This window comes from Arachis ipaensis, chromosome B3, assembly GCF_059453495.1.
Source record: "Arachis ipaensis isolate K30076 ecotype BB chromosome B3, ASM5945349v1, whole genome shotgun sequence".
Taxonomy (NCBI): Eukaryota; Viridiplantae; Streptophyta; class Magnoliopsida; order Fabales; family Fabaceae; genus Arachis; species Arachis ipaensis.
This window is the reverse complement of record NC_142438.1, coordinates 9,015,124-9,031,291: the sequence shown is the minus strand read 5'-3', so window position 1 is coordinate 9,031,291 and position 16,168 is coordinate 9,015,124. Positions and strand designations below refer to the sequence as shown.

General features: G+C 38.0%; 2 protein-coding genes across 3 annotated transcripts; both read left to right on the top strand.

Moving 5' to 3' along the window:
• Nucleotides 1-289: 289 nt before the first annotated feature.
• LOC107628748 (putative amidase At4g34880) lies at nucleotides 290-13,786 on the top strand. 2 transcript variants are annotated; one of them, XR_015907366.1, is made up of 6 exons: nucleotides 290-928; nucleotides 2,603-2,817; nucleotides 2,956-3,198; nucleotides 3,292-3,490; nucleotides 3,641-4,135; nucleotides 13,735-13,786. XR_015907366.1 is itself a non-coding variant. In XM_016331342.3 (5 exons), exons 1-5 carry the CDS (start codon nucleotides 392-394, stop codon nucleotides 4,007-4,009), a joined length of 1,563 nt encoding a protein of 520 aa, XP_016186828.1. In that variant the 5' UTR covers nucleotides 299-391; the 3' UTR covers nucleotides 4,010-4,357. The 2 variants fall into 2 exon arrangements, 1 of the variants encoding a protein (XP_016186828.1); XM_016331342.3 differs by lacking the exon at nucleotides 13,735-13,786 and having other exon boundaries at nucleotides 299-928; nucleotides 3,641-4,357.
• On the top strand, nucleotides 9,919-10,809 carry LOC148569777 (uncharacterized). The gene has a single exon (XM_088506630.1). It carries the CDS (start codon nucleotides 9,919-9,921, stop codon nucleotides 10,807-10,809), a length of 891 nt encoding a protein of 296 aa, XP_088362756.1.
• Nucleotides 13,787-16,168: the final 2,382 nt, after the last annotated feature.

Here is a 16,168-nt window from a genome sequence, read left to right as displayed (position 1 = left end):
ACTAAATGTTTGTTTGGGTGCATTAATTTTTTAGTGTATTTAAAAAAATTTTAATAGTAAAAATAAAAATAAAATTAAAAAATCACAAAAGTTGCTGTTACTCCTCTTTTTTGTAGAGTAGTGTTAAGGTTTTTGTATTTTGTAATTATTAATTCATCATTAATATTATTTTTAATAATATGGGATTACATCTAATAATAAAAAAATCACCCACTTTTTTTTAGTTAAATACTAACCACAAATTATAAAAATTACTGTCGGTTAGACTTTCTCTTTTTTCGTATTATAGTGGCCTTACTGACAGTATCAGTAGTTGACACTATTTAAACGCAGAAGTCACCAAAAAAAAAAACGCAGAAGAGCTCTCTCTAACATACATGTGCCTTCAAACATGGCGGCATCCATGCTTTCTCTTTCTCCTCTCTTCTTTTTCTTCATCTTGAACTCATCTGCGACTTCTCATTCCAGAGCAACAAATGCTTCTGAGTTCACAATCGTCGAAGCAACCGTTGAGGAAATCCAAGCTGCGTTCTCCCGCAACGACCTAACCTCGAGTCAACTCGTTGACTTCTACCTGCAGCGGATCCAGAAACTCAATCCGATGCTCCGCGCCGTACTGGAAGTGAATCCGGACGCACGCGATCAGGCGGAGCAGGCCGATCGGGAGAGAAGAGGCGGGGAGGTGGTTGGGGCGCTGCATGGGATTCCGGTGATGCTGAAGGATAGCATTGGGAGCCGGGACAAGATGAACACGACGGCAGGGTCGTATGCGCTGCTGGGGTCGAAAGTAGCACGTGACGCGCACGTGACGATGAAGCTGAGGGAGGCTGGTGCGGTGATTATGGGGAAAGCTAGTCTGTCCGAGTGGTACAGTTGTCGGTCTCCGGAAGCGCCGGAAAATTGGTGCGCACGAGGTGGATATGCCACTGTTAGTACTCTGCTCTCTATCCTTCTCCTTTTCTATTTTTTATTTTATTTTATTTTTCTCAAAACTTTTTAGACCTTTAGGTGAGTATGGAAAATATTATTTTATTTAAGTTATAGTTAATTAGCAGTAACTTAGGTCTTTAAGTGTGTTTGATTTTATGTTGGAGAAGAGAGAAGTATGTTTGAATCCCTTAAATGTTTTCATTTTATACTTGGCAACATTTTTTATCTATGTGTTTGGTTTTGTATTAAAGAAGAGAGAAGTGTGTTTGAATTCTTTGAACGTTTTATTTTTATGTTTGGTAATGTTTTTATCCTCTAAATGGAGAAGTGATTTCTATCTTCAACTCACGTTTGTTAAAAGCTATAAATTTTAGCTTTTTTATTTACTTTTTTATGTTTGAAATTTATATTTTATATACCAATTATCTTTTATTATTTATATGTTTATTTTTTTATAATATTTTTTTCTAATATTTTCTTATGTATATTATTTTTTTTATAAAATTTTTATTATTTTTTGTTTATATAAATTCTTTTATTGTTATTGTTATTGTTATTGTTATTTTTTTTGTATGGAATATTTTTTTTGTTTTGTATTATGATTCTATTAATTCTATGAGAGTATTAAAGAGTACTGAGAGTATTAAAAAATATATTAAAATTTATTTAAATATCTAAAATAAAATAATTATTTAAATTTATGTCATTTTTCTGTAATTTTTCATCTAAAAGTGATTTTGAATAATGTAATCCAAACAATATTTAGTTTACTATAATCCATTTTGAATAAAAATTACTAAACATAAACTACGTTAATACTAACTTTTTTTGTTTTTGCATATTTTAATTAAAAACAAATATATTACACTAATTTTTTAAGTATTTAGGGTTAAGACATTTTTTTTTCAGAAAAAATGATATTTAAGAGATAAGGTTTTAATTTAGTAGTTATATTTTTTAAAAATTACAAACTAAAAAGGTTATTTAATGTTGCAGAAGCATAACAATAACAATAATATATAAATATTATATACCTATTTGATTATTTTAACTAAGCAGAAAGTTTCAACTTTTTTTTAATTAAAAGAGCATTATAAACATTTTATTTTATTATACTATATTAAATAAAACTGCTAGTAAGAGTTCAATAAACGTAAAACAGAAACAAAAATTGTAGACTAGTGTTAAAACCAAAAAGGAAAAGTTTAGGGCAGCAATTTTATTAAATTCTGATTAGCATGTAACTAACAAAAAAAAAAGTGAGTAATCTCACATCATTGGATAAAATCCCATACCATTAAAAATATCATTGATAACTATTTGATAACTACAAAATTACAAAAATTGCTGGCCCTAATTCTCCTCAACTAAAAATGTAGTCTTGTTATATTCTGTTGAATGGACTTTAATGATTAGCCATTATAATAATCTTATATATTCTATTTTTTCCATTTCGGGGTAAACTAGTGTTAAAGATATTTGATTATGTTCAGCAAGATATGTTAAACTAAGGTTGAAATTTTTATTTACGATCAATGTTTAAGGCAATTTCGCTATGGTTGCTTTGATTTAAACCAGCATATCTATCTGCAGTTCAGGTTCATGATAAGATTATTTCAGTGGAAAAAAAAATGTAGTCATAATTTATGTATGTGTGTAATGTAACAAGCAGAATCCTTATGTGGAGGGGGGAAGTACATGCGGATCTAGCTTTGGATCCGCCATTTCAGTGGCCACCAACATGGTTGCAGTTTCTCTGGGGACTGAAACCGATGGCTCCATTATCTGCCCAGCTGACCGCAGCTCAGTTGTGGGGATCAAACCCACCGTTGGACTCACCAGCAGGGCTGGTGTCATACCGATTTCGCCTCGCCAAGATTCAATCGGGTAACAAATCGCTTCTTGTATCAACAAATGTCTTAGTAACTCATCTCTTTCTTATATGAGCAAACAATAAACATGAAAAAACAATTAGTTATCATATCACTAGTCTTTTTATGTCTGAAAATGTGTGTTTTTGCACAGGCCAATATGCAGGACAGTTGCAGATGCAGTTCATGTTCTTGATGCCATTGTTGGGTTTGATCCCAGAGACTATAATGCTACAAAGTCAGCAGCTATGTTTATACCTCAAGGTGGTTACAAGCAGTTCCTCAGGAAAGAAGGCCTCAAAGGAAAGAAACTTGGTGTTGTTAGGAATCCATTTTTCACTCCTTATAATGGATCCAACGCCATTTCTATCTTTGAGAGCCATCTTAACATTTTCAGGTAAATATAGAATGCATAACACACCCACACACACAAGTGAATGATCATATTTTATATTAACACCGATGTTGTGGTGGTTTTCGCAAATCTAAGGCAAAGAGGTGCGATGGTGATAGATAATTTGGAAATAGAGAATTCAAGCATCATTCTTGACCCTTTCCAAAGTGGTGAAGCATTAGCAATGCTGGCAGAGTTCAAGTCATCCATCAATGAGTACCTGCAAGAACTGGTTTATTCTCCTGTGAGATCGCTGGCTGAGATTATTGAATTCAACATCAAGCACCCTGATTTAGTAAGCATGTAGTATGATTTTTACACAGACAATAGCATTGAAAGGCCATTGATTTTTAAAGCATCAAAACATATACCAACTTGATGTTGGTTTAGAATGCTTAGTTTGATTTGGCATTAATGAACTGTTTTTGCTTTATTTCTTTTGTAGGAAAAGACGAATGAGTATGGGCAGGATTTGTTTATTGCATCAGAAATGACAAATGGCATTCCTCCAATCGAGGCATTGGAGATGATGGAGCAATTATCACAAAATGGGTTTGAGAAATTGATGAAGGAGAATGAATTGGATGCATTGGTGACTATTGGATCTGATGCTGCCACGGTTCTAGCAATTGGAGGGTACCCTGCAATCACTGTTCCAGCTGGATATGACAGCAAGGGAATGCCATTTGGAGTGTGTTTTGGAGGGCTAAAGGGAACAGAGCCAAAACTCATTGAGATTGCTTATGGCTTTGAACAAGCTACTAATGCAAGGAAGCCTCCACCTACTTGTCATCTACTTCAAGACACTATTTGAAGATCAATTCTTGTTTTCATATTTTTAGATCTGATTAATTGTAATTCAGCTTCAGCAGCATGTTTTTAATTGTAGGATGCTCAAGTGCTTCAACTAACATTTCCATCTAATGTGAATTGTAATTTAGTTAAAGGTCAAGTCTATGGTGTAGAAGGTGCTGTGCTTTCTACATGTGTAGACATGGCGTGGTCGCTAGCAGCTTGTGACAAGTGTATGAGTTGGGGGACACATGTGCCATGTTGTAGTATTAGTCTTCTCTCATGTTTGAGTCTGTTGCTAACATGATGTGATATGAAAATGTTGTTAACTTCTGTAATTACTAATTATATTAATGGTTGTTTTTTTTAACATGAGATTAACGGTGGTTAATTAGTGTGAGATAAAGTTGGGCCTAATTTTGTTGGGATTTTTTAATTTTTGGAATGACTAGGGAAAATTAGTGGGGCTCTATTTGCTATGGTAGCAAAACAATGGAATAAAGAAACATGACAAGTTTATTAACGGATTAAAATATTAGTGAACTTAAAAATATAATTTAAGAAAATCATTCTAAAATTTAAAAGAAAAAGGCAAGTTTAGACTTTTGCTTTTAAATAAAAAAATATAAATGCATACCAAAAAAATATTTTATAACATTAATTATTGTGCAATGAAATTTTAATGTAGTAAAAAATTTATATACATATTTATTTTAATTTTAAAATATAAAATATTTAAATTATAAAAATAATTACAAAATATTATTATGCACTCCTCTATCATTCAGTATAATAATATAATAATAATGATGATTCATAAACTCAAATTAAATTCTTATTATACCGAAAATTTAACTAATTCAATTTAACTGATTAAAATTTTTTTATTCTATTTATTTTAATAAAAATATCGTAAAAGATAGAAATTATTTTTAATATGAAAATGGAAATGGTATTTTAGTTGAATATTGATATTTGAAGTGTATTACAGTATTGTGGAAATCATTCAATACGCCCCCACGTGTTGGCCAATATGCTGTCACGTGTCCAACACGCCCCCACGTGTTGACTTCTCAACTATAAAATTCACTTATCTGTAATTACACCAAATAATTCCATTTCCAAAAAAAAAACACCAATATTTTTTCATACAAAAAAAATCAGCCGTAAAATGATACATAGATATCAAATCAATGAGATACAACAAGATAGTGGAGCAAAAGAAGATAAAATAAAACACATAAAATATTATATCCTCTAGCCGTTTATAATGGTATTCAATTTTTACATAAATATTTACACATAGGAATTTATGATAGTAATTAATTTTCACATACATTTCTACGCTATATAGCGATTTATGTATAAATTTTGAAACATCTACACCCTATAGCAGATTATTGATATTTTTTAAAATTTATATAATTATAAAATTCATACATTTTATTTTCTGTATACTAACGAGTTAAACCTTAAAATAGTTTATAAAATTGGTGTTGTGCATTAAAATCATTCATGAGATTCTAATTGCACCAATGACGTTTTTGAGATCGACAAAAGTACACACCATGTTAGTCCTTGACATTCGTCCGCCTGTTATCTATTATGTCATTATTGTAGATGCACCAAATTAATCCCTCATTTTGCATTAGGTGACTCATTTTAGTCCATAAAATTGAAGGTCGTGCATCTAGTCTACTAATTTTTTTTCTTTTTTTATAAATTCAAAATTCTTAATATCTTTAAATGCATTAATTTTAATTTTATTTTTTTACACATTATTTAAATACAAGTACTTTTATAAAATATTTTTTTCTCTTGCAAGTATCTCTAACCGTCGTCTTGGAGTTGACGTGAAGGCATTTAAGCACCTTCACTACTATTTCCGACCTCTTTTGTCCAGGCTAGACGAAAGAGGTTGGAGATGGTAGTGAGGATACTTGAAGTGCCTTCAATCTATCCCATTTACTTCTATATTACAAAATTTATCGACGTTAAACTTTTATAGAAAAAATTATATAATTAAAATTAAAATTAAAAAAAAATTATAAAAGCACTTGTATTTAAGTGATATGTAAAAAAATAGAGTTGGAATTAGTGCATCCAAAAATATTGAGAATTTTGAAATTTTAAAAAAATGAGAAAAAAATTGGTGATAGGACTAGTTTAGTGCACAATATTCAATTTCAAAGACTAAAATGAGTCACTTTATGCAAACTGAGAGACTAATTTAGTGTATCTACAATGATAACATGACGGATTACACGTGGGCGAATAACGTTGTGACACGTGGCACAAATTGACACATGTTCAAATAACATCGTGACACGTGGCACAACCATCCATATCAGCATGCCACGTGTCACTAGTGAACCCATCATCATATCATTACACGTGGCGAAACCATAGAGTGACACATGTCACTAATAATAATCACGCCATTAATAAAAAATAGGTCAGAGACTAACATGATGCACTTTTGTCAATCTCAAAAATGTCATTGGTGCAATTGAAATCTCAAGAATGATTTTAATGCACAACATCAATTTTATGGACTATTTTAGGATTTAGCTCATTAATATACAGAAAACGAAATACGTGAATTATATAATTACATAAATTTTAGAAAGTATCAATAATCTGCTATAGAGCGTAAATGTTTCAAATTTATACATAAATCGCTATATAGCGTAGAAATGTATGTGAAAATTAATTACTATCATGAATTTTATATAAAAATTGAATACCATCATAAACGGTTAGAAGATATAACATTTTATGTATTTTATTTTTATTTTACTCCACTATCTTGTTGTATCTCGTTGATTCAATATCTATTCATTTTACGATATTTTTATTAAAATAAATAGACTAAAAAAGTTTTAATCAATTAAATTAAATTAGTTAAATTTTCGGTATGATAAAAATTTAATTTGAGTTTATGAACCATCATTATTATTTTATTATTATACTGAATAATAGAAGAGTACATACTAATATTTTTTAATAATTTTTATAATTTAAGTATTTTATATTTTAAAATCAAAATAAAATGTATATAAAATTTTTTAATACATTAAAATTTTATTGCACAATAATTAATGTTATAAAATAATTTTTTTGGGTATGTATTTATATGTTTTTTATTTAAAAACAAAAGTCCAAACTTGCCTTTTCCTTTTAAATTTTAGAATGAATTTTTAAAATTATATTTTTAAGTTCACTGATGTTTTAGTCCGTTCATAAATTTGTCATGTTTCTTTATATCATTGTTTCACTACCATAGCAATAATTCGAACAAAACTAGGCCTAACTTCATCTCACACTAATTAACTACCCTTCCAAACAAAAAAAACTATCGTTAATGTAATTAGTAATTACATAAGCTAACAACATTTTCATATCACACCATGTTAGCAGCAGACTCAAACATGAGAGGAGACCGCCAATGAGTTATAGCTCAAATGGCATAATCTCTCCATACTCATTTAAGAGGTTGCGAGTTGATAGCCAATAACTGAAATGGGAGGCAGAGAGGCTGTGAGAGGTGAGTACTCCAGGGGTAGTACGAGAGGAGTACAGTTAATACCAAAGGATCCTAGAATTTGGAATCGGGAGGCATATCATCGTTTGGAAAATGATTCATTCTCTGTGTTTGTGGATAATCTACCGGCTGATATCTCAAGGAGGGAGCTGTATCACTTATTTTGTTGGACGGGAAGAATTAACGACATATATCTTGGCCGGAAACGAAAGAGTGGTGTGATCTATTTATTTGCCTTTGTTCGGTACACGACAAAAGGGGGCGCTCTCAAGGCGATTGCAGAAATGAACCAGTGGAGATTACGGGGGAAGGTAATTACCGTCGGGGAAGCTAAGTATCGAAGACAGTTTCAGATGGGTGGCACAGTGCGTAAGGAAATAACAAGTCCCAATGGCGGTGAAGTAGTGGATTCTTATAAGGGGAATGGGGTGGCTGCGGCCAAAGCTATGAAGGAACAGCCAGTGCGAGACCATAAGAATGCCACAGAGGGGAATGGACCTGTGAAAAGAATTGATGTGCCGGTAGTCGAAGCAAATATGGAATGGTTGGCGAGGAGTTTAGTGGGGCACACGTTACACCCAGTGGACCTCAGATCAGTGAAGACGGTGGTGTCTAAAAATCTGCCCAACATTGTGGATGTTAGGGAGATCGGGCCGTGCAAAGTGCTGGTAATATTTGATACTGTGCAGCATGCGGAGGGAGTGTTTACATTCAAGATGGATAATTTGTTGCAAGTATTCCATAGGATCTCGCGTTGGGAGGAATCGGAACGGTGTATTACTCGACGAGCGTGGCTGGAGTGCTACGGAATTCCTTTACATGCATGGGCACCGGAAACGTTCAAGAGAATAGGAGGGCAGTGGGGCAACGTGGTCCAGTGTGATGTAATGACGGGGGAAGGAGCATCGTTTGAAGCAGGGAGGATTCAAGTTGAGACGGGGGTATTCGATGTAATCCGAGAATGGATGCAAATTGTTGTTGGGAAGACGGTGTTTGAGATCTTTGTGAAGGAGGTAGAACCACAGGAGGGCGGTGCGGTCAGCATGGGGAGAAGCAGAAGTGTCTATGCGAAGAATGAAGTTTCTGGCACCGCTGGCACGGCCATGAAGAAGGGGGAGGGTAGTTGGGACCCGGCGGCGGAACTGGTTACTGGTAGGCCTACGGAGGCTGAGCACGGTGAGGACAGAATAGTAATCTCTGATGTGTTATTGAATGATGTGGACGTTGCCTTTTTGAAATTCAAAAAGGATACGGTTGTACCGGATTCAGCTAGTACCAAGGACGGTGAAGTAGCGGGTTTGAAGGGATGTGAGATAGTTCATGAGGGGGAGTCGGAGAATACAGTCACGCAAGTATGGGGAGGGGTGGGAGGAGTTCATGCAAAGTGGGCTGCCCATCCGGATTGGGACCAAGCTGGGACACGGTTGGAGTATTGTAACAGTATGGGCTCGCATTCAATTGGCCCAACACCAACTAAGAACGGAGGGGGGAGGCTGACCGTAAGGGACATGACGTATTGAGAAGGAGCCTGTTGTTGGCCTGGGCCAGGATGGCCTCCTAACTGAAACGGCGTATGGTTTTCTTTCCATTGGAGGCCACGACGGGTCGGGCGGCCTGAGGATCCGGAGGGATCCACGGGAGCTGTTTGAAGCGGCGCCGATGGAAGGTTTGCGAGGGCTGGGGTGCTCACCAGCGGAGAAGGATCCTGAGGCGAGAGGGTTGCCGCTTAAACTCGGGGATCCGTCGGTGGATAAGAACCCGGAACTAGAGGAGATGGTGGGGGGCGGAGGACCGATCGATGGGGTGGGAGTTGAGCTTGATGGGGGAAGGGTTGCGCAGGAGGGGACGGGAATCAGGGCGGCAGTCCACCGGCAGGAGCAAGGGGCGCAGGATGGGATAAGTGAGGCCGGCTTGCACGATGAGGGATCCCAAGCGGGATTGAGCTGCCTAATGGGGAAGGATGGTACCTCGGGAGCACAGGGAAACGCAGTGAGGGACGTCCCGGAGGTGGCTGCCTGTGGCAATGCCCGGGGGGCAGGAGCAGGGGCTAGGCTGGGCACAGTTAGCCATTTAGAAGGCGAGGGGACACAGGAAGAGCAGCGCCAGGAGAATCAAGCAACCTGGGCATTGGCTGTGGAATCAGGAGCGGTTTTATGCGATGAGGAAGAAGATATTATGGCGATTTTGCAAGCACAAAATGAAGAAATAGCAGCTAAGAGAAAACTGGCGAAGCAAAAGGAAAAGGCGAGAAGGAGTCGACCAAAAAATAAAAATAAGGTGAGCAAATCTTTATTTAAATGATTGTGAGCTGTTGGAATATTAGGGGGTGGAGGGGGGACGGTAAATTAAGCATGCTGAAATCTTTGAAAAATAAATATAATTTGAACATGTTGGGATTGCTTGAAACAAAAAAAGAAGTGATTACTAAATATGAGGTTGCAAGGCTTTGGGGATCTAGTACTGCTGGTTGGGAGTTTGTGGAATCTGCAGGAATGGCGGGGGGTCTGCTATTAATTTGGGATGAAGGAGTGTTTCAAGTAGATCAAAGGTATAAAGGTGAGAGGTGGCTGTGTGTTGAAGGCGTTTTAACAAAGACCAACTTCCGATGTGCTTTCTGTTTGGTGTACGGGGCGCATGGGAGGGAGGCAAAGAGGGGGGTGTGGGAGGAACTGAGCTATGTGGCGGGGTTGTGTCAGATTCCTTTCTGTTTTCTCGGAGACTTTAATGAAATTTTACAAGTAGAGGATCGTAAAGGAGCTACTAGCTTGATGGCGTCATCGGAGGAATTTAAGGAATGGGTGCGAGACATGCAGTTGATAGATTTGCCTCTTACTGATAGGAAGTATACATGGTTTAGGGGGCGTTCCTGTAGTCGGATTGATAGGGTGATGGTTAATGTTGAATGGACTGAGGTGTTTCCGGATATTAGGATTAAGGGTGGCCCAAGGGGATTGTCTGATCACTGCCCAGTGATCATGGAACTAACAAGAGTAACGGGGCCCCCTAGACCATTCAGAAGTTTAGACGCCTGGTTTACGCATGAGGGATTTCTGAGAATGGTGAAGGATGAGTGGCGAAGCCTCGGAGAAACGCAGTTCCCGTGCAAGCTGAGGGCTCTAGCAATACAACTGCGGCAATGGCACAAGGATAACTTCCGGGACATGGATAAGAGACTCATGAGGTTTGAGGAGGAGCTCACCAAGCTGGACAATTCAGTCAGTGATGGAGTTTATGATGGTACGACGGAGGCTAGAAGGAAGGCGCTTGTGAGCTTTTGATCAAAATGGTATATTAGAAAGGAAATGTACTGGAAACAGATGTCTCGGTCTAAGCATGCTGCAAACATGGATAGGAATACCAGATACTTTCATAACATTGCTTCGGCCAGAAGACGGAATAACAGGATTGATGCTCTGATGTTACATGGAAGACTTGTGCGGAATCAGGCGAGAATAAAAGGTGCGATTAGAGGGTTCTACAAGGATTTATATCGACAGGAATATGTTCCGAGGATTGGAATCAGAGATGGGTTAGTAAAGTGTATCCATAGGGATGAGGCTGAAGCTTTAGAAGTGATGCCGACGGATGAGGAAATTAAGGAGGCTGTGTGGGACTGCGAATCTTCCAAGGCCCCAGGGAGTGATGGGTTTAACATGAACTTCATAAAGAAATGCTGGGATGACATTGGGCCGGAATTCACTGCTGCGGTAATGGGGTTCTTTCAAAGTGCGAAATTGCCAAAGGATGTCAATGTAACGTGGGTGACACTAGCTCCAAAGTTTGAAGGTGCAAAGGAGGTGAAGGATTTTAGGCCGATTAGTATGGTGGGGTGTGTGTACAAAGTGATTTCGAAAGTGTTGGTGCACAGGATGCGATCTGTGATGTCGGGACTGGTTGGAGAGACTCAGACTGCATTTGTAAAGGGAAGAAAAATTCATGATGGTGCACTCATAGCCTGCGAGACGGTTCATTGGCTGAAGACTCGGAAAAAGTCAGCAGTCATTATCAAACTGGATTTTCAGAAGGCCTATGACAGAGTGAGATGGGATTTTGTTGACATTGTGCTACAGAAAATGGGCTTCGGCCAAAAATGGAGGAGCTGGGTGAAGGAGTGTGTTACTACGGCCACCATGGCAGTCTTGGTAAACGGGGCACCTTCCAAGCCATTCAAGATGGAGAGGGGACTAAGACAAGGGGACCCACTTTCTCCATTGCTATTCGTATTAGTTGTAGATGTGTTGCATAGGATGTTGGGGGAGGCTGTGAGGAATGGCCGCATTGCTCCACTGCTGGTAGGGGGAGATCTTATTGAACTGTCACACCTACAATTTGCAGATGACACTATTTTATTCTGCCCGCCGGAGACTGAAACAATTGTAAACTATAAGAGACTGTTACGGTGCTTTGAGTTGATGTCTGGGCTGAGCATTAACTTTGATAAATCGAATCTGATATCGGTGAACTGTGAGCAAGGATGGATTGATCAGGCATGTGGACTGCTGGGATGCCAACAAGCTTCTCTACCGGTTAGATACTTGGGAGTTTCTCTAGGTGCGAATCCGCGCTTGGTGAAGACTTGGAAACCAATCATTGATAAGGTGGAACAGAAGCTGAGTTTGTGGAAAGCCAAGGTTTTGAATAAATCAGGTAAGCTGGTCCTTATCAAATCGGTGCTGAATAGTCTCCCCATCTACTACCTTAGTCTATACAAGATGCCGAAGGCGGTAGCGGACAAGCTGATTGCTTTACAACGGAACTTTATGTGGTGCAGGGAGAACGGGAACTATGGTATACCTATGGTAAAGTGGGAGATAGTTCAGGCTCCAAAAAAGGTTGGGGGATTGGGGGTTGGTGATGCAGTGCTGAGAAACACAGCGCTTCTGTTTAAGTGGTGGTGGAGGTTTTCAAAGGAGGATTGCCCGCTGTGGAAGAAGATTGTGTGTTCGTGTAATAAGTTGAACCCGGATGTCATGTTAGCAACTCAGCCTTTACCAGTAAAGGGTGGCCCTTGGAAGGACATATGTCAGCTGAATATAAAAGAACCGCGGATTCGTGATAAAGTGGTAAGTGGACTGGCAATGGAAGTAGGCAATGGTATGCAGACTCGATTTTGGGAAGATAACTGGGTTCAAGGTGGTACTCTGAAAGGAAGTCATCCGAGACTCTACTCTATTTCCAGTCAGCAAGGACTTGTCATCGGGGAGTGTGGTTTTTGGGATGGGCTTGATTGGATTTGGAATTTTCAATGGAGGAGGGCACTGTTCCAATGGGAGCTAGAGCTTGTCAATCAACTGCATGAGAGGTTAAGGCCAGTGAGGGTGTCATCAGGTAGGGAGGACAATGTGGTGTGGAAGTTTGAAAATAAAGGTATTTTCTCTACTAGTTCTGTGATCCAGGCTATACAAGCGGAGACATTATCAGCTGAGATAACGAGTTATAGCTTCACGAGTTCCATTTGGAAAGGTTTCGTTCCTCCGAGAATTGAGCTCTTTGGGTGGTTTGTGCTAGTGGGTAGAGTTAACACCAAGGAGCGGCTGACTAAACTAGGAGTCAACATTCTGGGGGATAGTATGTGTGTACTGTGTACCAAGGAATTAGAATCTGTTGAGCATTTATTCCTTAGGTGTGAGGTAACATGGCAGGTGTGATGCAAGTGGCTGAGGTTACTAGGAAGGGAGTGGGTGATTCCCGGAACTGTTAAAGAAATGTTTGAGAGTTGGCATGGAATGCATAATAGACAACAGGGGAAGAAGATGTGGATGTCAGTGTTCTTTGCAGTGATTTGGAACATCTGGTTGGAACGGAATGCACGAATCTTCAAGAATGCAAGAGCAAGCCTGGAGGTCATACACACAAGGACGTTGATGAGCTACACGGAATGGAGTGGTGGTGATCCTGGGGGAGGATGAGAGTACTGGGGATAGTAGGGGTTGGTTTATTTGTTGGTAGCTAGTTATGTGTCTTCTTTTTTCTTTTATTTGCTCCACTTTAATGTGTTGAGCTTCCTTTGTTTCAAAAAAAAAAGAAGTTGCGAGTTCGAATCTCTTATCTTTGGTAAAAAAAAAAAAAAAAAAAAAACAAACATGAGAGGGGACCAATACTGCAACATGTCATATCTGCCTCTCAACTCATACACTTGTTACAAGCTGCTAGCAACCACGCCATGTCTACACATGTAGAAAGCGCAGCACCTTCTACACAAGAAACTTCGCCTTAAATATACCAAACTGCATGATTTAGAACACTGCACAAAAATGAGTTTGTTAATTAATCGTGGGGATACAAGAGTGTTACAACTAATCGACATTACAAGCAGAAAGAAACAAAAAATATGGCATTGCTCTACCAAGAATCTTGAGGATGATTTATCCCTTAATTGGGTCCAAAATGTATAAACAAATCACTGCACGTACATTATATTGTACCTTCTGTGTCTCATTTCAATAAATTAATTGCCAACTAAAGATGAAGATACCAACTTCAGTAATGAAAAATAAAAAAATACATTACACACTCTTAAACGCCGGCAAAGGCAATGAACTAGTCAATATTTTGTAACGAGCAATTATGGTCCTGAACTTATAAAAACATATGTTCTTCCAAAGTGACATTCAATAATTCAATCTACTCCCGAATATTCTGACCATGGCCGGATAATTAAGCAAAATTCCACATAAGTAACAACCTAGTGCTTTATTTATTTACTTAATCAAGTCCATGAACTCCAAACTACTAAAAATAGTTGAAACATATTATTCAAGTACAATTTCTTAATTAAATTTGCAGTTCTAAGCTTATACTATAAATAACGGTGTAACTAAACAATGGTCATTCATGCAAACAACTAATCACATTGCTGAGTTTGATGGCTACCATAATGTCACTAACTATGTCTATACTCTCATTCATGTTGATCATTCTTTTGACCATATTATCAGAAGGGTCATACACCATAACAGCACAACAATTCTCTATCAAAGAAGCAACCATAAGTGAGATTCAACTTGCATTCAGGCAAAACAAACTCACCTCAAGGAAGCTGGTTGAGTTTTATATAGAAGAAATCAAAAGGCTGAACCCAACTCTTAAGGGTGTCATAGAAGTGAACCCAGATGCATTGTCCCAAGCTGATAAAGCCGACTGCGACCGAAAAACTAAGTCGTCGACAAGTTTGCCTGCACTGCACGGTATTCCAGTTCTGCTCAAGGATAACATTGGAACCAAGGATAAGCTGAATACTACTGCTGGATCTTTTGCTTTGCTTGGTTCTGTGGTGCCTCGTGATGCCGGTGTGGTGTCGAAACTGAGGAGAGCCGGGGCAATCATATTGGGGAAGGCCAGCTTGAGTGAATGGGCTGCCTTCAGGTCTACAAAGGCTCCTAATGGTTTCAGTGCAAGAGGTGGCCAAGGAAAGGTTAGTCATAGCACTTGCAGCATGAAAAAGTTGCAATATGTTATAAGAGTTTTAAGAAATTTGCTTAGCAAAACATTTTACATTTCAGATTGAATAGGAATGCTGACATATTGACATTATTAATATCATTTTTGTGTAATGTTCAGAATCCATATGTTTTATCTGCTGATCCATGTGGGTCTAGTAGTGGATCAGCAATATCAACAGCTGCTAATTTGGTGACAGTAGCACTTGGAACTGAGACTGATGGGTCAATTTTATGTCCATCAAGTGCCAATTCAGTTGTAGGCATCAAACCAACAGTTGGTCTCACTAGCCGGGATCAAGTCATCCCGGTTTCGCCTAGACAAGATACTGTTGGGTAAGAACACTTGTTGCATGTGATGGTTAAGATTATGGTCTCTGGAATTGAAGCAACCAATCAGAGAATTAGCTTGTTACAATTCATTGCACATTACTTGACAATTATGAATTTGTGTTTGAACTTGTTGCCAGGGCCATTAGTAGGACAGTATCTGATGCTGTCTTTGTTCTTGATGTAATTTCTGGGATTGATTACAATGATCCAGCAACTACAACTTGGTCTAAGTACATTCCTCAAGGTGGATTCAAACAATTTCTTAATCAAAATGGGCTCAGAGGGAAGAGACTTGGAATAGTAAGGAACCCATTCTTTGGCCTTTTAGCCTCTGATGTGGTTCAACACTTTGAGAAGCATTTTCAGACCTTAAGGTAAAAATTAATATAAGCTTTAAATGTTTAATTTTCAAAAAATTTCATTTTCTCAATCAGTACGCCTACCTAATGAAAATGTATATATAACATGAAAATTGAAGACATCAAGGAGCAGTTGTGGTAGATAATCTCCAGATAACCAATATCAATGATATCTTAAATGTGACCAAAAGTGGTGAGGCAGTAGCACTTGCTGCTGAGTTCAAACTATCCTTGAATTCATATCTCAAGAACTTGGAGGTTTCGCCAGTGAGATCCTTGGCAGATGTTATATAGCCTTTAACCAAAAGAATACAGATCTGGTATGTATAATCAAATGTTTCCTTCATTGACAAAACTTGATTAATTTTATGCAGAACATCAAAGTTCACAATGATTAACTCTTGTATTCAAATAATTACTATTTAGGAAAAGATCAATGAGTTTGGTCAAGACATCTTCTTGTTAGCCCAAACAACAAATGGAATAGGCGCGACAGAGAAGGCGGC

Excerpts from the sequence above, each read along its gene's own strand:
- LOC107628748 (XM_016331342.3), top strand. The coding sequence starts at position 392 with ATGGCGGCATCCATGCTTTCTCTTTCTCCTCTCTTCTTTTTCTTCATC. Across the intron at positions 929-2,602 it reads CACGAGGTGGATATGCCACT|AATCCTTATGTGGAGGGGGG; the intron begins GTTAGTACTCTG and ends TGTAACAAGCAG. Across the intron at positions 3,491-3,640 it reads ACATCAAGCACCCTGATTTA|GAAAAGACGAATGAGTATGG; the intron begins GTAAGCATGTAG and ends TTTCTTTTGTAG.
- LOC148569777 (XM_088506630.1), top strand. The coding sequence starts at position 9,919 with ATGTTGGGATTGCTTGAAACAAAAAAAGAAGTGATTACTAAATATGAG.